The following is a 27,845-nucleotide window of genomic DNA, read 5'->3' as shown; positions in this document are numbered from 1 at the left end:
TATTTAATAATGGCAACAAAACAACATTAGTAATTATGCGGTTTTTATAATATTTATACCCAAATGGAGAGAATACAAAATTGATGCCATTTGGAATGACATACAAGGAAAAAAAATGGAGAGAATACAAAAATCATGCCATTTGGAATGACATGCAAGAAAGAAATTGAATAGTATAAGTAATAAAAACTCGATTGTGAAAAGTTGATGATGTAAAATAAACTTCCTCAGCATCCAGAAGCCCTTAATCACTATCAACAAGTGAAGAAATCTGCAAAACAAACAGACAAAAACAGTGACATAACGTCAGTAATAAGTTTGACAAAATATAATTTCTTTTTGATCAAACGGAAAACTGTGATATTGTTTCAAGGGTTGTATGATATTATGTTTTAGTTGTTGTGATATTAATCCTCAGGAACAACAACAGTGGCTAGGGATATAAAAATCCTTTTTTGTTTGATATTATTGGGGTACATAATGTGATATTATTGAATACACGTGTTGATATTGTTTGGTTGATTCTGAAAATAGATAGGGATTTAAAATTGATAAATGTTGCCAGTGACAAGTGATATTGTTTTTAAATGATTGTGATATTGTTTCAAAGTAGACACCTTTTAAATAAGTGATATTTTTTTAATATTGGGATGATATTGTCTACAATCAAGTATATATTCTGATAGTGGTTAACAAGGTACTGATATTATTTACCATGGAATGTGATATTTTTTTGCATGGACTGTGATATTGTTTATCAGGGTCACACTTCAGCAACTGTGGTATAGCACACGTAAAAGTGAAATAATAAAAGTTGTAAGACAAATTACTTACATCAGATTCATGATCAAACGAGTGTTGTGATGTATCAACAGCTGCATTAGGGCAATTCCGCTTATCATGATGTGCCATTTGTTCACAATTATTGCAAAATCTTTTCGGCTTTTGTGCCTTTGCAATGGACTGATCTTTCTTGGACATCAACCTCTTGCCATTACCCTTGTTTTTTGATTGAACAGGAGGTAGTATACGGACCTCAGATGAAGACTTAACCCCAAGGAGCATCTCCAACTCTTGTTGTTTAGTCAATTTTTCAGCACCAGACTTGAAATGTTGTCAAAATGTCTTCAGTAATGAAGTCAATTCATTTATGTGATTTTCAGGCAGAGATTTGAGCAGTGTTAATGTTGAGTAGAATTCAGACCAGACAGTCGAAATCTGAAGCTTAGTGACATTCGACGAATTAAAATCATCCAACAATTGACCGTGAACATCATACAAGGGCATTTTTTTAGTGTTCTTTGTCCACCTACTAAGAAAATACTTATCATGTATCTTTTTGATCCCTTTACCTGATAAAATCCAGATGATGTGTTTACAAATGTATCCCTTCCTCTCAAACAACTTGCATGAACATGTTGCATCAAACGTTGAAGGATTAAATGCGACAGTGTTAGTCTTATTGAAGATAGAATTTTCAACTTCTAGGAACCTTGTACTGCCCTCCCTTGAAGAATCACCAGCACTACATGAGTTTAGAGAATCAACGCACTGCTGTTGGAATTCATAAAAGAGAGCGTGCGTATAAACAGTCGATGCATGAACCTCAAGGCTAAGAAGGGTTTTGGTTTGAGGTAGGGAGTGATCACTATCTCTGTCAAGAGATTTTTGGGTGTAACGTTGCTGATCCATAACACTTTGAAAGCGCATCCAAAACTCAACAAGTGTGCCATGAGGATTCTCAAACCGCTTAAAGAAGCTGTTTTCGCTCTCAGAGCGTTGCGTTGTTCTTAAAAGACAACCAAGAGGAATATCACGATAATACGCCGGAATCCAACGTTGCCGCTTGAAAAACAGATATTGCAACCATGAATTATCTTCCAATTGAAACTCACTGATCAACAAACACCACCTCTCTTCAAAGTCAGAAGGCTCTAAGTCTGAATCCCAAACAACAGAATTCAGACGAGTGACGAAGTCAGTCTCTTTGGTCACTGTCGTGCCTAACTTTTCAGGTAATTTCTTCATAATATGCCACATGCAATAGCGGTGGGCAGTAGTCGTAAAAGTAGCAGGGACTGCAATTTTCATAGCAGGACATTGATCGGTAAAAAAGCAATGGGGTTCCTTCCCACCCATACAATCTAAGAATTTTGTGAAAATCCATTTAAAATTTTGGTCATTCTCCCTAGACATAAGCGAAGCGCCAAAAGTGACGGAATTCTTGTGATGATCAACACCAGTAAAGGGACCAAAGATCATGTCGTACTTATTAGTTGAATAGGTTGGGTCAAAAGTCACCGCCTCACCGTATAGAGCGTAATTATGACGTGCTGCTACATCAGCCCAAAATACACGAAACAAACACTTATTCTGATCAATATCATAGGCATAATAAAAACCTTCCTGCGTTTCATGAAGGGTTTCCAACTGGTCTACAAATATTTGAGCATCCTTAAGACCTATAAAACACTTGATTTCCCTTCCAAAATTCTTAAAGTCAGTCAAAAAAGCTCCAATATTTTCATAGCCGTCAACATATTCCTTGACGGACCTGAAAGTAGAGGTTGGGCCAATATTGACCTTGCAATTATCAACGATGGTTTGTTTATGTTGAAAAGCAAGGTTTCTACATTTTTTATGAAATTCTCTATACTTGAGTGGAGAAAGACGGTGGTTATGGGCAGCATGAAACTGATCAACAACAAAGAGTGGCACTTGAACTTGGTCAATTTCTTTAATAACAAATTTAAAAAAAATCCTAGCTTTACAACCAATCCTAGTAACCTTAGTCTTCTTCGGATTATAGGCCTTGACCATTGGCTCCTCCTCCTCACCAGTAATGGGTAATATTGTCGGCTTAGAATCCCTAAATCCTTCCCGGTGACACATAATCAATTTTGTCCTAATATCTCCACTACTACGAAACCTTTTCGTTGAAGATTTCCTTGGTTCAAAACCACATGCTATTGCATAAGTCTCATAAAACTGTATACCCTCGTCTAACGTAGCAAAAGTTTGTCCTATTGTAGGTGTAAATTCAGTTGCAATATTTCGACCCACTCCCTCAGAACCTCCAGGGGTCACCATCAAAGAAAGACGATTCCCAGCATGCACCTCATCAACGTCTATGCATTGTGGAGTAGGAACAGGTACCACAGGGACAACGAAAGTATTTTCTACAACAAGAGAATTTGAATAAACAAATTATAACAAATATAACTAGATTATTATAAAACTATGATATTGTGAAGGGATGCATGTGATATTGTGTAACATAAAATGTGATACTGATGAATATAAAATAAATACGCAACCGTATTGCAGCCTACGATACTGTGAAGGAATACATGTGATATTCTGAAGCATAACATGTGATACTAATGCATAGAAAGTAATTACCAGGCATGTACTTCAGCATATGATACTGTAAAGGACTCAATGTGATATTCTTAAGCTTAACATGTGATACTAATGTACAGAAAGTAATTACCAGTCATGTACTGTAGCCTATGATACTGTAAAGGACTCAATGTGATATTCTGAAGCATAACATGTGATACTAATGTACAGAAAGTAATTACCAGTCATGTACTGCAGCCTATGATACTGTAAAGGACTCAATGTGATAATGTAAAAAGGAAACTGATTCTAATGAGCAGTAATCAGGCAAACAGAAACTATAAAATGTGATACTATTCAGAATTAATTATGATACTCTACTGATAAAAAGTGATATTAAGGAAACTGTTAAATAACGATCAAAACTTGAAGTAAACACAAGCAGTGAATCCAAAATAAACTTAATGATAAAGAAAACAGACAATTAGTACATCATTTTTATACGTCAATTAGCACAGAAGTAGAAGTTGAAGAAAACATAGAATAAATTTTAACACATCAAATAGCAAAAACTACATGTTGAAGAAAGTAGGTAATCAGTACATGATTTTAATGCATAAAATAGCACGAATTGATGAATCCGTGATTGATGTTGATGAATTATAACATCAATTATAACAAAAAACCAGTAATTACACAACGAATTCAGTCGAAGATACAATAATAATAAAACATCATGCAATAAACAGGAAAACAGAATGAAAAATTAAAACATGAAAAAAAAGAAGCAAAAACGATGAAATACCTGACATTGAATATGTTAAAACTGAGGAAAAAAGAGATGAAGATGACGGATGATGAAAAAGTCAATGAGGATGAGCCACTGAGACGAATGATGAAGAAAATCGCTGGAAAACGATGACGGATGATGATGAACACAGGTGAAGATGACAACGAGAGCGAAGAAAGACGACAACGCGCGAAAAATGACGGCGTAAGAATGAACAGCGTGAACGCGGAAGAGAGAGAGAAGAGAGAGAAAGTGAATGAATTCAAATGGTGAGAATTGAGCTGATAATAGGGTTTATATAATAAGTTTAGGAAATGACGAAAATAACCTTACTAATAGCTTGATATAAATCAGTATTGTTATGACTCATGTGTGATATTGTAGATGGACTCATGGACTCAAATAATTAGGTAGGACTCATGTGATCCAAATTCTCTATATATATATATATATATATATATATATATATATATATATATATATATAGGGTCGGGATCCGGTGAGAACCACTAGTATAATGAGAACCATGAGAACTTCTTATATTACCACTAGATTAGTCACGATTCAACGACTAATCATTCCTGTGTTTACAAAAATCACAAATGCACCACATCTCTCTCTCTCTCTCTCTCTCTCTCTCTCTCTCTCTCTCTCTCTCTCTCTCTCTCTGCGCATCTTTGGCTTCAACATAGCCAACAACCATAATTTTCCTCCTTCACCATCATTAATAAAAGGTAAATTTCATGATCAAATCTCTTCAATTTTGTAACCTAGATGATATCATTTTCGTATTATTTTAATTAAACTATGAGTTTATGCCAAATTACTATGATTGATTTTGTTTTAAACCTAATTTGATCTAATGTCAAATTATATTGCTTGATATGCAGTAGATTACGGTTCATAGACAGTAAAATATGAAAATTAGACAATACTCCATTGTTGTTTGTAGTTAATTGTTGTTTGTTGTTATTAGTACTAATTCTGCCTTAATATGATTTTGACCTAGATTCATTGCAAGGTTGTTTAGTTTTTCCTTAATATTATCAACTCTTAGGCTGTATATCTGACTAGAAACGCACAACTTTCTATCTTTATTCATAGAAAAAATTAATCTGTTATTTAGTGTATATAGTGGTTATTTTGGTGCATCTACTGAGTATTTTTATGCACCTAAGCTTATTTCTATATACATAGTAATAAATTTGATTAAGAAATATTAATGTGTCATCTCGTTGTGCCCTTTTCGAACATTTGTGATTTTATAAGGAATCCACAATAAATACTCCTTTCTTCCCAATCATTTTTTTGTCTATGCACTGATTATTTTTGTGTATCTAATCAATATTTCTATTTACCAAAGCTTATTTTTACGTGTATAACACCCGCTTAGTGTGAAGAACTCAAATCAGATAAGTGATTCTCGAAATACGTGATAAATTTGTAGCGAGCGCTACTGCCAACAATATTATTATTCAAATGTCATTTCCAACTTATACTTCAGGGTGTCACATTGATATGTTAACAGTATATAAGGTTGGATGCATGTGCATCTTCATTTATATTTAATCATGTAGTTTCGTAAATTTAGTTGGTATACTTGCAATACTATAATGCTTTGTGCTGAAATTAAATGTGAATTGATAACTGTCTGGTTAGAAATAACAATTTTGTGGTTCCTACGACTTTTGGATGTGTTTATTGTGTCTTCCTGTTTGATAATTTCTCATGAGTTGGAATGTGTTAAGTCCCTCCCCGAACATAGGGAAAAATAGCATTTGTTGGTTTAAGAGGTTTAAGGAATCCCTGCCAAAGAGCATTAGACCCAAACAAAGGGTGGAATGCCACTAGGATTTAGAGGCATATGTAAGATTTTGTGCCTCTGACATTGGGAATTGGGATGGGCAACTCCAGGACATAGCATTCTGGTCATCAAGTAGAGTCTCAAAATAACTTTAATTCTTATTAAACTTCATTCCTAAGACCGACTTCTGAGACGAGATCATATGTCAAGAAGTTTAGGAGAATCAACCAATATCCTTTCCACTTTGAAATTTCCCCAATCGTTGTGGTGACCACAACCACAAAAGGGTCATTCCCTGGATCTTCGACTATGTCGACATCTTCATCAGACTCATAGAAAGTAATCAATCCGTCATTCTGCGTCTTGTGAGTTTAATTAGCCCGTCTGTCTTTGCATTCTCGAGCACCTTCAGATGATCCATGATAACTCAAAGGGAGGTTGAACTTGGCCATGTTTCAATGGCCCCGACTACAGTCATGATGAATGGTGCTTCTTTCCTCCCTTTCGTTGTACAACTGATTCAAGGAAGCTAACAAGAAACTTGAATGGAGTTTAAAGAAGGTGATGTGCTGTTATTTACATTTTACTTATTTCGAATGCCAATTAGCTCAAATGGCAGAGTATTATGCAATGCACAAGATGTGGGTTCGACTCCCATATTGGCTATGAAATACTAGTGTTTCTTTTAAATTTATAATGCTAGCGACCGGACCTTGTAAATTGCAATCCTATTTCAAGTAAGGCGTGCACGTATGGTTATATTTCTACATATATGCTCGCCTTTGAATTTCCGATCACTATAAACCTATTACACTGCCTAGGCGTTCTTATTGCACACGCGTGTCTAATTATGGCTTGCTCGACTTTGTCCAAGCATGATTATAGCCCGCTTAATCTTAATTTACAGTATTGTCAATCATGGGATTTGTTATTTAATAGGCTATATGGGATTCGAACCCATACCTTTGTGCAAAATGTGCACATCGCTCTACCATTGAGCTAATAGCCTTTAAAATACAATAAAAAAAGATGAAATGAGAATGCTAGTATCTTAGTTATTTGTATGATGGATTAGTCTATCAGTCACTACTCACGAGTAAAGTATAACTATTGGCACAAGAAAATCTGGAATAATTGCAGTGTCCCAAACACAAATTTATTTGTTGATTGATTGAAATGAAGGCCTTACAATTGAAAGATAAATTGTACAGGCTTGGCATAAGTAGTGATAAGGAATGTGTACTCTGTAGGAATGGAATATAAAGCCATCCCCACCTATTTCAGACCTATGAATACAGTAAGTAGGCTGCTCATGGATAGAATGGCAAAGCTACTGCACATTCAGGTACCTCAAACTGGAATCATGCAGTGGATAGCTATGAGGAGATGGACCAAATTCAGACAAAGTATAATCGCCATGCATTCATGGCAATGAATTACCATATCTGGCTCCAACGAAATGAAGTCGGAGTGAATGAAAGGGTCAGAAGACAAAAAGGGATCATCATGGATATAATTAAGAGTCTGCAAGCTAAGATAAAAGGAATTCATTTTGGGATTCAGAATGCAGGAATTCAATTAAATAATGTATGCTGGAAATTCATATAAAATGAATGCTCCTGTTTGCTATACCACATTAACATAAAAGGTCGGTAAATATATTAAATCTCGTCCATGGTCATTTCCCTTATTTCAGGTACATAGAACTTTACTTCGTGCACATAGAACTGTATTTCATGCACATATAATCTATTTCATGCCCATATAAAATTAACGTTCCTAACCAACAGTAATTAGTATAATAATATAACCAATTGATGCAACTGAAGAACTTTTTAACGAACATAAATCCTTATTTCATGCACATATAACCTTATTTTATGCACATATAATTTTATTTCATGCCCATTTAATATAATAAAGGCTAGATGGAGTTCTTACTTTGATACTTTATTCAATGGACATCAGGAACAAGGTTTTGGGGATGTATAAGTAACACCAAGCATGGTTAATCGGGAATTTGTTCGTAGAATACAAAAGAGTGAAATTCGAAAGGCGTTAAGGAAGATGGGGTCAAAGAAAGGAGAGGGTCCGGATGGTATACCCATAGAAGTTTGGAGGTGCTTCGGGGAGAAAGGGATCGAATGGGTAACCATGCTCTTCAACAAAATTTGGAGGAGCAACAAGATGCCATCAGCTTTGAGGAGAAGCACTCTTGTCCCTTTGTACAAGAACAAAGGTGATGTTCAAGAGTGTTCCAACTATCGGGGAATCAAACTTATGAGTCATACGATGAAGTTATGGGAGCGGATAATTAAGCAAAGGCTTAGGAGATGTGTAGAAATCTCGGATAACCAATTTGGATTTATGCCCGGGAGATCGACTATGGATGCGATTTTTATCATGAGACAGTTGATGGAACAACATCGGGACAAGAAGAAGGACTTGCATATGGCTTTTATTGACTTGGAAAAGGCATATGATAGGGTACCAAGAGAAGTACTTTGGTGGGCTTTGGCGAGAAAGTGTGTGTCTCAAAAATATATTGACCTCATAAAGGACATGTATGAGGGGGCTAGTGCAAGTGTCCGCACTAATGTTGGGAGAACGGAAGAATTTCCCATTACCATCGGGGTGAATCAAGGTTCCGGAATTAGTCCTTTTCTCTTTGCCATAGTTATGGATGAGTTGACGAGGGATATTCAGGACGACATCCTTTGGTGTATGATGTTTGCTGATGATATTGTGTTGATTGATGAGACGAAAGAGGGGGTGGAGAGAAAGTTGGAATTGTGGAGGCAGACTTTAGAGACTCATGGGTTTAGGTTGAGCATGAGTAAGACTGAGTATTTGAGGTGTCCGTTCACTAAAGTGGCGGGGTTGAGATCGACAGAGGCGGGGAGTATTATTTTTGATGGGAATGTTGTTGAGGGGTCATATTTCTCAGATATCTAGGATCTATTATTTAGATGGGGAGTTAGACGAAGATGTGGTTCACAGAATTAAAGCGGGATGGTTGAAATGGAAGGGTGCTTCAGGGTTTTTATGCGATAAAGATATGCCCCAAAGATTAAAGGGAAAATTTTATCGCACGGCAATTAGGCCTGCCTTACTTTACGGTTCCGAGTGTTGGGCCGTGAAACATTGTCACATTCAAAAGATGAGTGTGGCGGAGATGCGTATGTTGAGATGGATGTGCGGACATACAAGGAAAGATCGATTAAGGAATGAGGTGATTAGGGAAAAGGTAAAAGTGGCGCCAATAGAAGACAAGATGATGAAAAACCGACTAAGATGGTTTGGCCATGTGAGAAGGAAACCTATGGACGCACCAGTTAGGAGGTCGCAGACTTGGAGAACAGAAAAGGTCCCTAGAGGAAGAGGAAGACCGAGACAGACATGGTTGAGAGTGATAGAGAACGATATGAGATTTCTAGGGCTTGAGGAGAGTATGGTGACGGAGAGGGCACAATGGAGAGAAAGGATTCATGTTGATTTCTAGTATTTGATATTTTTTTGACATATTTAGTGTTTTTATTTAATTTAAAAAAAATTAAATTATTTGTTCTTCTCTCCTTTATTACATTTTTTTACCGAACACTTTCTTATATATTTTACTTGGTTTACTTTTAAGGCATTCCGGATCCTTAATTCTATTTCGGTTTTCAAAATCGTTTTAATATTTTCTCTCGATTTAAATTTTAAGTTTCTATAAAAGAAATCTGAAATTCGATTTTAATACCTGTAAGTTTACCTTGACTTTCTATTACATTTTCGCTCCCCCTTTTGTTTTTCATTTTTCCTTTTCTATTCGCTTATTGAGATGTGCGTTCACCTATGGATGATTCTAAAGGATGATTCAATGTCAGCCGACCCCAAATCATTTTGGGACTAAGGCTCTGATATTGTTGGTGTTGTTGTTGTTGTTGTTGTTGCCCATTTAACATATATTTCATGCACATAGAACCTTATTTCATGCCCACTTAACACTTATTTCATGCACATAGAATCTTATTTCGTGCAAAGAACCTTATTTTATACACATATCATTGTATTTCATACCAATTTAACACTTATTTCATGCAAATAGAACCTTATTTTATGCACATAAAACCTTTCATACACATAGAATCTTATTTCATGAAAATAAAATGTCTTAAAAATAACTACTCTATAAAACAGCACATCAACAACCTTACTTATACACTTACCCTTATTTTTACCATGTAATAGTGCAACAGCCTTAGTGACATGCATTAAAATGGTGCTATTGTATTATCATTGAAGGCTCAAAGCGAACTCACGGGATACTAGGCATAGATTCAGCCAAGGCAGAAAATCCAACTCTCAGCTAAAAGTAACACTACTACAGATACAGTCTATAACAACGGGTACAAACCGTTGTAAAAAGAAAAAGTGGACGTTGTTAAAGCGGCCGTTGTAAAAGGTATTTACAACGGTTAGGTTATTTACTTAAACCGTTGTCGAAAGTATTCACCACGGTTAAAAGCCGTTGTTGTTGCATGTAAGCCATTGTGGAAAGTGTTTCAAAAATTTGATGGGAATAATATAACAACGTTGTCATATGAATAACCGTTGTTGTAACTTTCCCTCCAAAATTGTGAACACTTTTAACAACGGGTATATGCTAAATACCCGTTGTTGAAATTTGTAGTAACAACGGTTCTTCTTTTAAAACCCGTTGTTGTAACTTTCCCACCAAAATTGTGAAGACTTTTAACAACGGTTCTTCGTTTAAAACCTGTTGTTGAATATTATGCGCGGGTATTTGTGAAAGGTATTTACAACGGTTCCTATTTTAAAACCTATTGTTGAATATTATGGCGGGTATTTGTGAAGGGTATTTACAACGGGTTTTTTTTAGTAACCGTTTTTATTACGAACTCCTAATGTTTTTAAAAATTAAATTTGTTTCATGCCATTCAAAAACCTGCATATATCAGCAGCACCATATATCAGCACCAAAGATAAATCACAAATTTGGATTCATCGAACTCAATAGATTCAATTCAACCACAACAAAGACATCATATATATATATATATATATATATATATATATATATATATATATATATATATATATATATATATATATATATATATATACTTATAGGAGTTAAATTTACAAGAACTAATCATTCCCTAACTTCAACAAAAAATTTAGAGTTTTTTGTCAAAAACTACCTTACATTTAGGGGTCTTTGTAAAATAACTACCTTACTTTATATTTTTTGTCAATTGCTACCTTTTGTATTTTTGATTTGTATTTTTGGTACCTATTCTAACTTTCCGGCCAAAAAAAAGTCAATACTCAGGCATTGACATAAGTTCACACATGAGAGCTTATGTTTATGTTCTTGTTTTCTTTATATCCATCCTTCCCCTGCTCTTCTACCTTCTATTTCCCCTCTTTTTTTACTTTCCTTTTTCTCCCTCCTATTTCATTTTCTCTTCTTCTCTTCAAGATAGAAAAGCTTTTGAGGAGAATTTGTGAAGACTTGAATCCAAGTACAATGACACTTATAAAGACTTAGATATTGAAAAACGAGATGAAGAACTACAAACTACTTATTGTTAAAAGTAGGGTTTTTCTTAAAAATTAGTACCTGTCAAATGCTAAAAGTAAACTCGAGTAGCTAAGAACATAGATGACGATGATGATGATGATCAGGACAAATGCAAGGACTTGATGAATGATTAACAAAGGTTTATACTTGTTTTGTCGAGAGAAATGTAAGATGAGGGAAGTGTAAAAGTTAGACGAGGCAGTGAAAGAGTGAAAGTGAAAAGGACTTGTTTAGGGTTAAAAGGTAAAAAACGTAAAACAAACACATAAGCTCTCGCGTGTGGAGTAAGTCAATGCCAGAGATTTGACTTTTTTGGCCGGAAAGCTAGAATAGGTACTAAAAATACAAATCAAAAATATAAAAGGTAGCATTTGACAAAAAAAATAAAGTAAGGTAGTTATTTTACAAAGACCCCTAAATGTAAGGTAGTTTTCGACAAAAAACTCAAAAATTTACTAATAAGCTGATCTAAGCTCTGAGTATCATACATTTAGTCTTCAGCATTGCTATGTTCTAAGACGTATTTGCCCAACATGTCTCTTACCTCGTCTATATGTAAACATTTGTACTGCTGAAGCTCTTGTGACGGGTTGATTACATACTGCGGAAAAAACAAAGACAGGACATTATTGTAACAACATCAAATATTGCATAGCAACATCATGGTATAGCAGCAAGCAAGACAACATCAGCTCTAATTTAAAAAAAGTAATAAACACATTATTAAATTACTTACTTTTTCTGGAATAAGGATATATCTTCGCGTAATAATCTCCAACATGAACTGAAAAATGTAGTATCCACATTGTATGTTATCCGGCTGGCGAGGGACCTATTATTACATAAAAACAAACAGACGAGAGAAGGCTCACATTAGAATCTTGAACTTTAGGTATTGTATTAGTATTAAACACAGATCTTTTCACTTAAGGTATTGTATTTGAGCACGTACCCCTGTTATCGTAATAAAAGTAGGGCCATCATAAGAATCTTTCGTGGGTTGATGCTGCTCGTTAGCTCTTTTCTTCTCAAAGGCCCTTTTTTTTTAAAAAAAAAAAAAGGAGGCAGAAACTCATTTTTGTAGGGGCAAAAATGAGGTTTTTGCTATAAATAAAAATTGAAAATGTTATTATAAATAAATCAATATTATAAACTTACTTAATAATCAAGCGCTTAAAAGTCTCGCTTGGTGGATTATGTATAGAGTCCAACCAAAATACTTTCTTCTTCGTCGGCATGATGGCTACTAGCACCCAATGATTCCTACATCAAGAGACATCATCATTATTAACAAGTACATATATTAGTTATGAAAATGCAATTGTAGGGGAAACGTAATATTAATTTGTTTATTACCCTTTTTCATTATAAGGGGCAAAAACCAGCTTCTTGTTTGTTGCCAATTGCTGAGCAATATAATCTACCCGATCTTCGAACGAAAAAATCGAGATAAACATAGATAAAACATAGGGGCACAGGAATCCGTATTGATCACTTGGAATCTTGTTCACGGGGATCACTCTCAATTTCAATATACTACATTATTACGGTATTAATTCCGGCATTTAAAACACTATCTAGTAGTCAGAATATTAGAATATGAAATTATTTATTAAGAAACTTACTTCATCCAAACAAATAGGTGTTGGACATCAATCTCGTCTAGGCCAGCCCAAATGGCTAGCATATCCCATGACATAATTGCTTCGCGCTCAACCCCTAGAATATGCTCCTCGAGCGGAATAATTATCAATTGCTCGTTTTCTATGCGATCGCAAGCCTCCTCATGCAGTTTCCTCATCGTCACCGTTCTTACTTTTAGCATGTAATCATTCCCAGAATATTTTGTGGAGTTTAAACTCCTAACATCTTTCACTTCGGGGAAATAATGATTCTTTGATTTTGTGATACTACCACCAGCCTACACATTAAGATAATTAAAATAATAAAAAATCCAAAGGTAACATATCCTAGCTAGCTAGTTGGAGTAATAAAAATAAAAGAGTACTTAACTAAATACCTCATCAACCTGCTCTTTCAATGATGAGGTAGTAGTAGCATGTATGACTGGGGACTTAGGCTTATCCGTCTCTTTTGTCCCCTACACAAAATTTCCATGCTTTTTAAAAATACAGAAAAAATATAAATAAAGGGAGGTTTTTAAAACAATGGAGAAGTTAATTAAATACCTCATCAAGTTTTTGTCTAGACGAGGTAGTTGGCATGTCCGGGGACTTAGGCTTATCTGCCTTAGCCGGCTTTTTTGTTCCCTACAAAAAATTTCCACGCTTTTTAGAAATACAGAAAAAATATAAATAAAGGGAGGTTTTCAAAAAAATGGAGAAGTTAATTAAATACCTCATCAAGTTGTTATCTTGACGAGGTAGTTGGCATGTCTGTGGACTTAGGCTTATCCGCCTTAGCCGGCTTTTTTGTTCCCTAAAAAAAAAATAACATATAAATTGAACATATAAAAACATTCAACAATTAAAAATTTAACATATATATAAAGGTATTTCTTCTAACCCCAACTGCTTTCGGCTGAGGCGGAGACGAATGAGCCAAGAAGATGTGAGATTCAGGCCATTGGATCAAACTTCCAACCGCATCTCCCAGAATGGTAATGTCGTCACGAACTGGGATAGGCAGTTGAAAGTGTTCATGGCCTGGAAAGACTTCAGTTATCTCCACTTTTCTATGATTCGGCAAAAGTTTTTTGCCATGAACAACCACTACAGTTTCCGCTGCTGATTTGGTGGGCATTTCTACGAGAGCCCGGCCAACACGCACATATGGTTTATCGAATTTAGGGTCAGCAAGAATAACTGGCCTCTTGTTCACGGCATGAAGAATACACTTATATTATTATATCCCAAAATTTAATAGAATTCATATAAATTTAACTAATTAAACACTTCATGCATACCTTACTGAAAACAGTGAACTGACTTGAAGGAGATGTATGCTGTTTTCCATCAGCCGTCTTCTCAAGTTGCATCTCCTTTTCAAAACCATTATTTACCTAATAAAATTAACCAATGGCACGATGTCAGAAGTTATAGCATTAGAGCTGGCAGGGAATACACCCCCTGATCTTACACCAAAAAAATAAAAGAAAAATAAGGAAGTATTAGGTACCTGATCAGCTTTAGTTGTTACAACTTCAGAAGCATTAGGTACCTGATCTTTCTGAATCTCGTTGACCAATACTTCATTCTCATGTATTGCCAAGGTAGTAGTTTTCTCGGCCTCTTGACCAATCTGGTGTACCTTATTACCCCCTTTATAAATGACATCCTCCATCATCTTCACTTCTTCTTCGGAAAGCTTGCCTCCAGCATTCAACTTTAGTAGTACGGATGCCATTAACTGAAGCTGCGTGCCAAGAATGTAATGTTTCAGCAATTTTTATCCCAACAATAACATGTGAATTGAACTTAAATGAAAATAATAGAATAAATGTTACCATGTCAGCCTTCTCAGCCTTAGTCTTCATTTTCTTCTTTTTCGGGACAGTTGTCCCATAATATTTCGTTACTCCAACCTGTAACGGGACGCCCCTCAATCTACCTGGATGTTCGGGTCGGCCGATCGCTCTAGCAAGAACGTCATCACGACCATTGGGAGTGAATTTCCCTTCTTCTACCTCCTTCAATACGTTGTCCTATAATATATTAAATAAACTTCAAATTATATTTGTGGCTAAAATAATAAAGTTAGTAATGATCTCGTCTTAATAAAATAATGCTTACTATGTTGGCTAACACTTCCTCATCATATTTGTCACGCGACCGGGATCCTTTAGGCGTGTGCCCTTCTTTATAAGTTACATGCCGATCCAAGTTGGTCACTCCCTTTGCCACCTACACATTAACATGGTAATAGTTATACATGTAAATGTGTATCAAGTCCAACTGTGATTAAAAAAATCAAGTCTCACAGGGGAATGCATGCTACTTACGAGGTTCTCTTCTATCTTTCTGTAACCGCCTCGAGAACTATACCATTTTCCCTTCTTACATGAAATGTTAGCACGATTTATTCTGCTAACGGCCTTCATATAATTATATAAAAGCGCAAGTAGATGAGATAATAAAAAGATTATATAAAGAACTCATTAATTAAAAAATGATAGGTAAATCGTTAAAAGGCGAGGATATTTAACCTGAAACTTCTCACTAGTTCTCATCTCTTTGAAAAGATCCCATTATTCCTGACTGATGGTGGGATACTTATTGTCTCCCGGTGTGTTCTTACGCATCTCCCCCGTTGCCTTGTCCACATAAAACCAATCCCTAGCAACGTCACACTTCCACTGCCTTACGGCATCCCCTGCCTTATGCATTAAATACTTATCATGGCATTCATCGGCAATATCAAAGTCTTCCTTTACACGAGCCAAGTATAAATTCCTCAATTTTGGATTCAAATTTCTAATTTCATCTAAATGGATAGGCACAAACTGTCTTGTGCAACATCCAATCCAACTGGATAAAAACCCGCATTTGGACCAGTAGGGAAACCCTTCGTGCTCCATGTTATTTCAAGCGGCTCTTTAGCGGCTATAGCTGCAAGGGCTTGCGGGCACTTCGTAGCACCCCTCTCACCAGGCTTATTATCATCCCCACGCTTATTATTCTTTTGACTTCTTTTCCGTTTTTCACCCATGATAATCCTAAAACCCAAATATGAATGAAATAGTAAATGAACAACTTAACAACGTCATGCAGAGTATTATCTAAAACCCTAAAGAGGAATGAAAATTTAAAACAACAGATTGAGCTTCTAAAATCCTAAACCCTAATAAGATGAGCGAAGTAGATGATGCGGGATGATAAAGATAGCAAAGAAGACGAAAAACAAACAGATGCATGAAAAAGAAAAAAGATGATCGTCTTAAAACCCTAATGACAAAACACAAAATTAAAGTGAACATACCTGATGATGATGATGATAAAGAGAACGAGCAGGATGATAAGGGAAGGCAACGGAATCTGGGCGTCGGAAACTGGGCGATGGCCGACAACGAGAATGTAGAAAGCGGGGGAGAGAGAATAATAAACTCAGGATACCAACGGTTGAACTGGTGTTGTGTGTGTTTGTGTGGTATGCTGTATGTGTTTGTAAATTAGTTTTTTATTAAGACAAACTATTGACAACGGGTCCTCAAAACAAAACCGTTGTTATATGTTAATAACAACGGGTCAATAAAAGTCAACCGTTGTCAAAACTTTATTACAACGGTTAAAATATACCCGTTGTAATATATTTTCACCAAATTTGCGCCAAAATGAAATATGTCTAAAAAATCAGTGACAACAGGTAGGGGTACTACACCCGTTGTTGAAAGTAATAACAACTGGTGATGTAACTATAACCGTTGTTGATAGTAATAACAACGGGTGATGTAAATATAACTGTTGTTCAAAGTAATAACAACGGGTAATTTAAATATAACCGTTGTTATTGTTTAACCTTTTTTTTTTTAAATTACTGTAATTCCATTACAGTCCAAACCTGTAACAATACATACCGTAATTATAAGCACCATATATTTGCAACATTATTCAAACAATTTCAACACCAGCATCCACATCTAATAATAAGATCAAGAAAATAAGACAACACCAGCTACTATTTCATTATAAGATACAGTGGGTAGATCATATGAGAACGGAGGAAATAATAACTTACATTATGGACCATCTCAGGATCGGGGACGTTTCTTGGATGTCATAGTTTCTTCGTTAACCCAAATACCTTCACCATGGTCATCACGCATATAGATGCTTTCAGTGTCCTCATGATCAGTGTCAACATCATCGAAATAAGATACAGTGGTAGAGTGATCCATTCCCTCAAAAACGACATCCTGATCATCATCACCATTATCGGATGGACTACTCCTTCTACTACTTATAGACAGTACAACAGACCACTTCTTATCCATAGGATCGGTGACATAGAACACTTGTTTAGCTTGGGATGCCATTATGAAAGGATCATCCTTATTATTGCCAACCTTACCCAGATTGGCCAACGTAAATCCCATCTTATCCTTCCGGACACAATGAATGTTGTTATCAACCCAGTTACATCGAAACAAAGGCATTGTGAAATTAATGTAATCTAGTACCAATATTTCTTGAATAACACCATAATAAAGGCATTTTCCCCAAATAGGCTTTTTATCTTTTGAAGTAGCAAAGTGCATTGCCTCAAATTCAGAACTCACACCACTATTTTGCATTGTGCTCAACTCATCTTGCTCGCGGGTGTAAAAAGTATATCCATTAATGGCAAAACTGCTGTAAAAGGTGACCCTGGCATTTGGACCTAAACCAAGACGTAGTAACCTAGGAGAGATGTCATCACCAGTTTGATTCGTACACTCTAAGACAATATTCCTAAACCACTCTGCAAACGTCTTCGTATGCTCGTTTGCAATCCACTTCTCGGTCTTGTTTGGGTGATCGTATTTGAGCTCATCTTTGTGTTGTTGAATATAAGGTTGCACCTCATCTTCGTTGTTTAGCACATACGTATGTGCTAAATGCAACATTTCACGTGTCACAATTTTTTCAACCCGGCCCCTAATACCTTTTCCGGTCATCCAGTCACTATGACGATTCTTAGGAACGCCAATCAACTCCTCAGGGGAGAGATGAGCATAACAATATAAAAGAGCTTCGTCTAAAATAGCGCGTTCAGCAATACAACCTTCCGGACGATACCGATTAGATGTATAGTCCTTGTAGACTTTCATCAATCTTTCGAAAGGATACTGGTATCTCAAGTACATGGGCCCAAGGTACAAAATTTCCCTAACCAAGTGAATGGTCAGATGAATCATGAGAGTGAAGAAACAGGGTGAAAAATACATTTCCAACTGACAAAGAGAGGCTACAACGAGGTCCTGCAATGAATCCGCGTCATCGGGATCGATGACTTTCTCGCATATGGACTGGAAGAAGAGACAGAATCTAGTTATAGCATATCTTACCTTTTCAGGTAAAATGGAACTAATAGCCACAGGTAGTAATTGTTGCATCAAAGTGTGACAATCATGTGACTTTAAACCGGTGAGTTTTAGGTCTTGCATCGACACTAGGCTTTTGATGTTCGACGAATAACCATGTGGCACTTTAATTCCATTCAATCATGCACATAACTCTTTTTTCTCATTCTGTGAAAGGGTATAAGCTGCTGGCGGTAAAAATGTACGATTATCTCTCTTCTGTGCTGCCAACTCTAGCCTAATACCCATCATTTTCATATCTTCCCTAGCTGCGGCTTTATCCTTTGTTTTACCGGGAACATTCAGAAGGGTATTGATAATATTATCACAGACATTTTTCTCAATGTGCATGAAATCGAGGCAATGCCTGACCTCCAGGTCAGGCCAATATGGAAGTTTATCAAAAAAATATGGATCTTTTTTTATACCCACGAGTAGACAATTTAGAGTCGCTCTTCTTTCCATAATCTATCTCAATATGCTTTACTTTCTGATAAACTTCATGCCCACTCAAAGTTCTAGGAGGCTGACGAAGTTCTTGTCTTCCATTGAATGCTTTCTGCATCTTGCGATAACAATGGTCATGATACAAGAACCTCCTATTTCCCATATACACATACTTACGATAAGACTTCAAGTATTCAGACTCGATATCCTCCCCACACAATGGACAAGCCTCTTTCCCATGAACTGTGTGCCTAGAAAGGTCGCCATAAGCCGGATAGTCAGATATTGTACACAATAACATCGCTCTCAAATTGAAAGTTTCGTTCTTATATGCATCAAATACTTCTATCCCACTATCCCACAACATTCGCAAATCATCTAGAAGAGGTTCCAAATAGACATCTATATCATTTTCAGTTTATTTAGGGCCAGAAATTAACAACGACAACATCAAATACTTTCTTTTCATGCACACATATGGAGGTAAGTTATAAATAGCCAACACTACTGGCCAAGTACTATGTTGGCTACTCATGTTTCCGTGTGGGTTCATTCCATTAGTGGACAACGCTAGACGTAATTTTCTAGGTTCATTGCCGAACTCAGGATACTTAGCGTCGAACGATTTCCATTGCATACCATCTGCCGGGTGTCTTAGCTTTCCATCATTTATTCTTCCTATTTCATGCCAAGTTAACATTTTTGAATCATTGGGATTCGCATAAATCCTTATAAATCTTGGTATCACTGGAAAATACCACAACACCTTAGCCGGGATCCCTTCCTTATCCTTATAACGCCACTCCAAACATTTAGGGCAATTGGTTAAGTTTTGATATAATTTCCGATACAATATGCAATCATTTGGACATGCATGTATTTTCTCATATTTCATACCCACTCCTCTTATTAGTTTTTTCGCCTCATATGTCTTAACAGGTAGAACATTACCATCTGGAAGCAACTCCTTTATCAAGGCTAAAAAACTAGTGAAACACGTGTCACTCACCCCATTTACCCCCTTGATATTATACAACTTCACCACAGCCGACATTTTTGTGAACTTACAACCAGGATACAGAGGTACTTCAGACTCACACAACTTCTCATACATGTTGTTAAGGTCATCCCAATTAATAGTGTTATCACCTACATCTTTAAAAGCATTCGACTCATCATCATTCTCTTCATTATCTATAGACCCAACATTCAACTTCTCTGCTTCCAACTCTTCCAACTCAAAAAACTCGGCAAACTCAGGATCATCAGTTAGCCTTTCGTGTACCTCAACATCATGTTCTTTAGAGCTATTCTCGTCCTCTAATGGTTCCCCATGAAAAATCTAACGTGTATAGGATCGACTAAATCTCCACTTTTCTAGGTGTATTTTAACGTCCGGAAAAGCCATATAGATAATATTACCACATCTTTCACAAGGACATGCAATACTAGAAGAACCTTTCAAATTGTTCGAAACGACTTCATAAAATTCGGCTAAACCATCCTTATAGTTGCGGTCACTCATATTTGCATCAATCATCCAAGTTCGAGTCATTTTTCTACATTTGTAATATATAGGCAACTAATTCAGAAAATCCAATAATAGGCAAACAAATAAACGAAATTCAAGAAAGCAATTAAGCTAAATTATCAACAAATTAGATAATAACCAAAAAAATCCTATATCTATAAGCGTTGCTAAGAAACATATATACCTGATTGATAAACACGATGAGGGAGAGAAGTCAATGACAACAGTGATGGAGATGAAGACAGAGAGACGATCAGGGAGGAATGGAGGATGATATAGTAGCAGTATTAGCTTGTGTTTGTGTTTTGTAGCATATAGCAAAATAAAGCAATCTGTTGTTCTTAAGATTTGCATTACATTAATAACAACGGTTACTCAGTATACAACCGTTATTACAACCTAATAAAAACGGGTTCTAAACAAACCGTTGTAATTACTTTTCACTAATTTTGCGCTAAATTATTAACAACGGTTAAAATGTATTACAGATTCAACCGTTGTTATTAGTTTTTATATTAACAACGGTTTTGAAAGTATGACCTGTTGTTAATACCAATAACAACGGTTAACAACACAGAACCGTTGTAATTAAGTTTAGTAAAATTCGCGCCATCCATTCTACAACGTCTTTTGATGATTTTCGTGAATAAGCGTTGTTAAAGGGCCGTTGTAGTTGCATGTATTTGTAGTAGTGTAAACTAAGCAGCAGCATCAACAAGTTTACAACACTACTTAAAAGAAAATAATGGCATAACCACTCACAGTAGGAGTAGGAGCACTTCAGAGATCGGCTTCAGGAAGCAGGCAAACCCAACCATATCCTGAAAGCTTTGCACTAAAATTCTTGTCAATTTGAATATTTATTGCATAAATCTTATTATACATTGCCTGCCACTTTTTTTCCTCTAATGAACTTAATTAAAGTAGAATCACATCAATTCAAGATCACTAGAAAGTGCCAACTCTACTAAAAAATCATCTGATTGCAATCTTCATTAATACCAGATCCGCCTCATTTATATTGTTCTATTTGATGAAACTGGTAAAAATAGCGAGAAATACTTGTAACTTGAATCGAACAATAATTGAAATGAACAAAAATGATCGAAAGAAGTATAAAAGAGGAATAAAATCCTGATTAACTAATTTGAATCATAAAATCATTAAAATGGATGAATAAGAAAGAAATTAGGGTTAGATTATTGCTTAACTCTAACTAAACTAAAATTCCACATAGGTTGAAGCATAAGACTACAAATCTAAGAGTTCCTCATATAAGAACAATCAATTAGCTTAATTAGGGAAAATTACTCGAAGTTAGGGGTAATAGCTATAGACAAATTGATGAATCTCAAGGAAAATTACATAGCATGAACAAATTGGCGTAGAATCGCAATGAATTTGAGAAGTTGATTACCTTAATTTGTAGGAATGAAACTCAGTAATGGCGGTTGAATCGGATTAGAGGAACGAAAATGCTATGATGAATGAGTTGAGATTTGAGAAGTGACGGAAATATGATTTGGTTAACGATGATCGGAGAGGGCGATCGGAAAGGATGACGGAGAGGGTGATGGTCGAAGAGAGAGAAGGAGAGATGAGTGAGGAAGTGAAAATGGGAAAATGAATGAGATTGAAGGGTTTGGGGGTGCGCGTAGGTTTCAAACAAAATAAAGTCTAATGTCGTCCGTATTATTATTATTAATAGTAGTAGTAGTGGTTCTCATTATACTAGTGGTTCTCATAGGATCCCAAATATATATATATATATATATATATATATATATATATATATATATATATATATATATATATATATATATATATATATATATATATATATAGAATTGGGATCCTATGAGAACCATCAAGATAATGAGAACCGTGAGAACTCCACCTTATGAGATTTTTTAAAAAAAACTAATGACATATTTGGATTCGGCATGGAATTTTATGGCTAGATAACATATTTCTTGGTCTAAAAAACATAAACTAGTGGTAAAAATCGAGACGAGATGCATTTTATTAATTCTTATGCACCTACTACTCATTTTCATGTATCTGACAATTTTCACGCACCTATAACTAATTCTCATGCACGTAGAACCTGTTTTTTTCATGCACCTAGTAATCATTTTCATGCATGTAACAATTTTCATGCACCTAATATTTATTTTCGTGCATCTATAACTGTTTTAGTATGCCTAATTGTATTTTTGTACATTAAGTTTATATTTTGTTAATAAAATCAATAAATTTTGATTAGGTATACTAAAAATGTGTTTGAATAAACTAAACTAAGGGTAAATGATTCATCAAAACTTTCGGAACAAGATTTGATGATGATTTAGTAAGGGTTCTCACGGTTCTCATTATGTTAGTGGTTCTCGGATTTCGACCCTATATATATATATATATATATATATATATATATATATATATATATATATATATATATATATATATATATATATATATATATATATATATATATATATATATATATATATATATATATATATATAGAGAGAGAGAGAGAGAGAGAGAGTGGTTCTTCTAAGGTCCTTACATCCATTGAGTCCCTAAGTCCTTATAAGGGCCTTTGGATGGAAGGGATGGAGGGATGAGATTACATCTCATTCAAGGGTCACAAATGAACCTCCCTAATCTCCCTCCCTAATTGTGTATAACTCCACCTAATTGTGTATAACTCTTCCACCATTCTAATCTCCCAACTCACTTCCTCATTATTCATTCATTCACACTTCTCTCATACACTCATTCTCTCTCATCTTTCTCTCATTCTCTCAAAAAAAAACCAAATATAAACAAACTAAAAAAACCAAAAACCAAAAACCAATAAAAACTCCATCCTCCACCATTTCAGCCGCCCCATTACCCACGGCTCCTCCTCCTCACCCACGGCTCAACCAGCCACCCTCCTTCCTCAACCCGTCACCCTCCTTCCTCAACCCTCCTTCCTCAACCGGCCACCCTCCTTCCTCAACCCGGCTCAACCGGCCACCCAAACAACCCTGCCGCGCCATCCCGACACCAAACACCACCACCGCATCCTCTGAACCGCACGCACCAACACTCACCACCACCATTTTCGTTTTTGATTTTTTTTTTCAGATTTCGTTTGCTTTTTTTTAGATTCGTTGATGTGTTGCTTTTTTTAGATTTTTGGGTTTTTGTTTTTCATTGTTTTGGGTTTTGTTTTTCATTGTTGTTGCTATGGTTGTATCGTGTTGTTGTTGCTGTGTCAGTTTTTTTTTTTTTTTTTTTTTTTATTTGTATTGTTATTTGTTGTTTTTGGTTTTTGGTTTTGTTTTTGGTTTTCTTGTTTGTTTGTTGTTTTTTGTTTTGTCGAGATCTGTTTGTTTGTTGTTGTTTTTTTTTTTTTTTTTTTTTAAATATGTCTTGTTATATGTGTTTTTGTATGGGTTTTTTTATTTTTTTATTTGGTTGTTATTGTTATTTGATTTTTTGGACTAAAGTTATACATCTTGTCTATTAAAGTTATACACTGCATGCATTAGAGTTATACACACGATATTTAAATTAGGTTTTTTTTTTATTGTTATTTGGTTTATTTTAGATTTCGGGTGTGGTTGGGTTGTTGGTTTTTTGGTTTTATTATTGTTATTTGGTTTTTTGTTTTTGTTATTATGAGTTTTTTTGGTTTTTATTATTATTTTTTTTTTTCATATTTTTCATATTTATTGTTTGATTTTTTTACTATTTACGACTAAAGTTATACATTTTATGACTAAAGTTATACATTTTATGACTAAAGTTATACATTTTATGACCAAAGTTATACAAAAAAAGACTAAAGTTATACAAAAATTGGACTAAAGTTATACAAAAAATAGGACTAAAATTATACAAAAATGAACCAAAGTTATACAAAAATGAACCAAAGTTATACAAAAATTGACCAGAGTTATACAATTTTTTGGTAGAATGTGAAAATTCTCATTAAGCTCATCAAATCAAGTACATGGTTACAATCATAGTAGGACCAAAAACCTTAAGGCCCTAAAACAAACTCTACTAGCTCAGTACAAGTCTAACATTAGGAAGTAAGCAAGCCTCTATCACTTAACCAATCACGGGTTCTCAGAGTAGCCTGAGTCTCCAAAGCATGCACTCTGAATTTAATTATACTCTGAAGTTGCAGAAGAATCTTTGCAGGACGAGGGATCATACTGTCATGTTTAGCCGTGTTCTGCTCACCAAATTAGGTACACCAAGCATGCAAAGTGGCCATTAAGACTGTCATCGCGAGTAAACTCTTAAAGCGTTTACGAGAATGCAATCCAAGGATTTGAAAAGACCAGGTCACACCCGCCAATGTCTAACCGGACTCAAACATTGGGCACCGAAATGACAATCAAAGAAAAGATCTTTGTTGGGACTCCCGAGCATTCGCACAGAGGCAATGTGACACCATCGTAAATTACTCCAAACTTGATAATCGACCTTAGTGAGAAGTCTATTCTGAGCATATAGCCAATTAATGAAATTGACCTTAGGGAGACATACACGGTTCCAAACAAAGGGTATCCAACTAGCCTTTTCTCTGGTACCCATTAAACAGTCATAGGTTTTCTGAGTGGAATAAGGTGACAGGAGCCAGGTCTGATAATCCAAACACATCTTCAGTTTGTCTTTCACTTTGCAAAATTGGCGCCAAACCCAGCTCGAATTGATATTAGGAGAGTAATTCCACCAGTCTTGTTGCTTGACATATAAATGGTGAATCCATTTCACCCATAGACTGTCCTTCTTATTAGCAACCCACCAAGAGTATTTACCAATGCTAGCAATATTCCAAACATGACTATTATTTATCCCCAGGCCTCCATATAGTTTTGACTGACAGCACCTTTCCCAGGAGACTGCAGGGACCCTATGATACCCATCTTTGCCAGATCACAAGTAATTCCTGCAAATGCTGTCAACTTTCTGGATGATGCCTTTAGGAAGGAGATAAATTCTAGCCCAATAACAATGAAGTTGAGTCAAAACAGCCTTTACTAAGGTTAACCGACCTGCATAACTCAATTGTTTTGCACCCCAACTGTGGATCCTTAGCACCATTTTGTCCACCAGTTTATTGCACTGATGGTTAGTTAACCTCTTGTAAGAAATGTCCACACCCAAGTATCTAAAAGGGAAGTTACCTTTTTTGAAACCAGAAATGGCTAAAATTTGAGCTTCAGTATCAGAATTCAAACCATTCATATATATATCAGATTTCAACTTGTTGATGGTAAGCCCAGAAGCAATTGAGAAGGTGTGTAGAGCTCGCATTAGAACCATGACTGAATTAGTGTCACCTCTGCTGAAGAGCAATAAATCATCAGCAAAAGCTAGGTGACACAGCCCAAGCCCTCTACACATAGGGTGGAAACGAAAATCATGCCTAAGAGTCACCACATTAAGAATCCTTGTGAGGTACTCAAGACACCAGAGTTATACAAAAATGCACCAGAGTTATACAAAAAATTGGACTAAAGTTATACAAAAAATGAACCAAAGTTATACAAAAATGAACCAAAGTTATACAAAAATGAACCAAAGTTATACAAAAATGAACCAAAGTTATTCAAAAATCGACCAGAGTTATACAAAAATGCACCAAAGTTATACAAAAATTGGACTAAAGTCATACAACAATGGACTAAAGTTATACAAAAAATTGGACTAAAGTTATACAAAAATGAACCAAAGTTATACAAAAATGAACCAAAGTTATACAAAAATTGACCAGAGTTATACAAAAATGCACCAGAGTTATACAAAAAATTGGACTAAAGTTATACAAAAAATGAACCAAAGTTATACAAAAATGAACCAAAGTTATACAAAAATGGACCAGAGTTATACAAAAATGCACCAGAGTTATACAAAAATGCACCAGAGTTATACAAAAGTTAGTCCATTTTTGTATAACTTTAGTCCATTTTTGTATAACTTTGGTTCATTTTTGTATAACTTTGGTTCATTTTTGTATAACTCTGGTTCATTTTTGTATAACTTTGGTTCATTTTTGTATAACTTTAGTCCATTTTTTGTATAACTTTGGTCCATTTTTGTATAACTCTGGTCGATTTTTGTATAACTTTAGTCCATTTTTTGTATAACTTTAGTACATTTTTTGTATAACTTTGGTGCATTGTTGTATCACTTTAGTCCAATTTTTGTATAACTTTAGTCTTTTTTTGTATAACTTTGGTCTATTTTTGTATAACTTCAGTCTTTTTTTGTATAACTTTAGTCCATATTTGTATAACTTTAGTCCATTTTTGTATAACTTTGGTCCATTCTTGTATAACTTTGGTTCATTTTTGTATAACTTTGGTTCATTTTTGTATAACTCTGGTTCATTTTTGTATAACTTTAGTCCAATTTTTTGTATAACTTTAGTCCAATTTTTGTATAACTTTAGTCTTTTTTTGTATAACTTTGGTCATAAAATGTATAACTTTAGTCGTAAATAGTAAAAAAATCAAACAATAAATATGAAAAATATGAAAAAAAAATAATAATAACAAAAACCAAAAAAAACTCATAATAACAAAAACAAAAAACCAAATAACAATAATAAAACCAAAAAACCAACAACCCAACCAAACCCGAAATCTAAAATAAACCAAATAACAAGATTTAAAACCCGAAATCTTAAAAAAAAGTATAACAAGAAGAGATTTGAGAAAATGAATAAAAAAGGAGAAGTAACAAAATAAAAGAAAATAAAAGACAACAACAAAAAATGAATGGAAAAAACAACTCAAAATATGAAAATAAAGACCAAACGAAAAAAAAAAAAAAAAAAAAAAAAAAAACCGTAAAAAAAAAAAAAAAAAAAAAAAAAAAAAAAAAAAAAGTTGGCGGCGGTGCGGTGGCGGCGGTGTGGTGGCGGCGGTGGTGGGCGGTGAGTTGGTGTCGGGTGGGATAGTGGTGGGTGGTGGTGAATGAGGAAGAGAAGAATGAATGATTTATTTGGGTTTTTTGATTTAATTGTATTTTTTGGGTTTTTTGATTTAATTGGATTTTTTGGGTTTTATTTATTTATTTGGGTTTTGGGTTTTTTATTTATTTGGATTTTTTGGGTTTTTATTTTTTGGGGTTTTAGAGAGAAGATGAGTTGTGTGATATATGAGAGAAGTGGATGGGAGGAAAAGAAGTTATAGTGAATTAGTGATTAATTAGAAAGATTAGTGAAGGAGGAGAGAATGAGTGATATTAGTACATAAACACACTTTTGGAGGTTGATCTTGGCCATCCATCTCCCTCCATCCAATGGCTCAC

At 35.1% G+C, this 27,845-nt stretch overlaps 1 protein-coding gene across 1 annotated transcript; it reads right to left on the bottom strand.

Moving 5' to 3' along the window:
* Positions 1–244: 244 nt before the first annotated feature.
* LOC141640993 (protein FAR1-RELATED SEQUENCE 5-like) lies at positions 245–25,934 on the bottom strand. Its single transcript, XM_074449671.1, has 7 exons — positions 25,715–25,934; positions 25,412–25,527; positions 3,585–3,651; positions 3,403–3,471; positions 1,210–3,179; positions 835–1,104; positions 245–271 (listed from the first exon to the last, which is right to left on the bottom strand). Exons 1-7 carry the CDS (start codon positions 25,932–25,934, stop codon positions 245–247), a joined length of 2,739 nt encoding a protein of 912 aa, XP_074305772.1.
* Positions 25,935–27,845: the final 1,911 nt, after the last annotated feature.

Source organism: Silene latifolia, chromosome 2 (assembly GCF_048544455.1).
Source record: "Silene latifolia isolate original U9 population chromosome 2, ASM4854445v1, whole genome shotgun sequence".
Classification (NCBI taxonomy): domain Eukaryota; kingdom Viridiplantae; phylum Streptophyta; class Magnoliopsida; order Caryophyllales; family Caryophyllaceae; genus Silene; species Silene latifolia.
This window is presented reverse-complemented; position numbering and strand designations above follow the sequence as displayed.

Bases quoted from the DNA above. Each gene is read 5' to 3' on its own strand.
- LOC141640993 (XM_074449671.1), bottom strand. From the start codon at position 25,934: ATGTGTAGAGGGCTTGGGCTGTGTCACCTAGCTTTTGCTGATGATTTA. The intron at 3,472-3,584 runs GTAATTACTTTC...TCTGTACATTAG, and splicing joins TAGGCTGCAGTACATGACTG to TATCACATGTTAAGCTTAAG. The intron at 1,105-1,209 runs GTCTGGTCTGAA...CAACATTTCAAG, and splicing joins CTAAGCTTCAGATTTCGACT to TCTGGTGCTGAAAAATTGAC.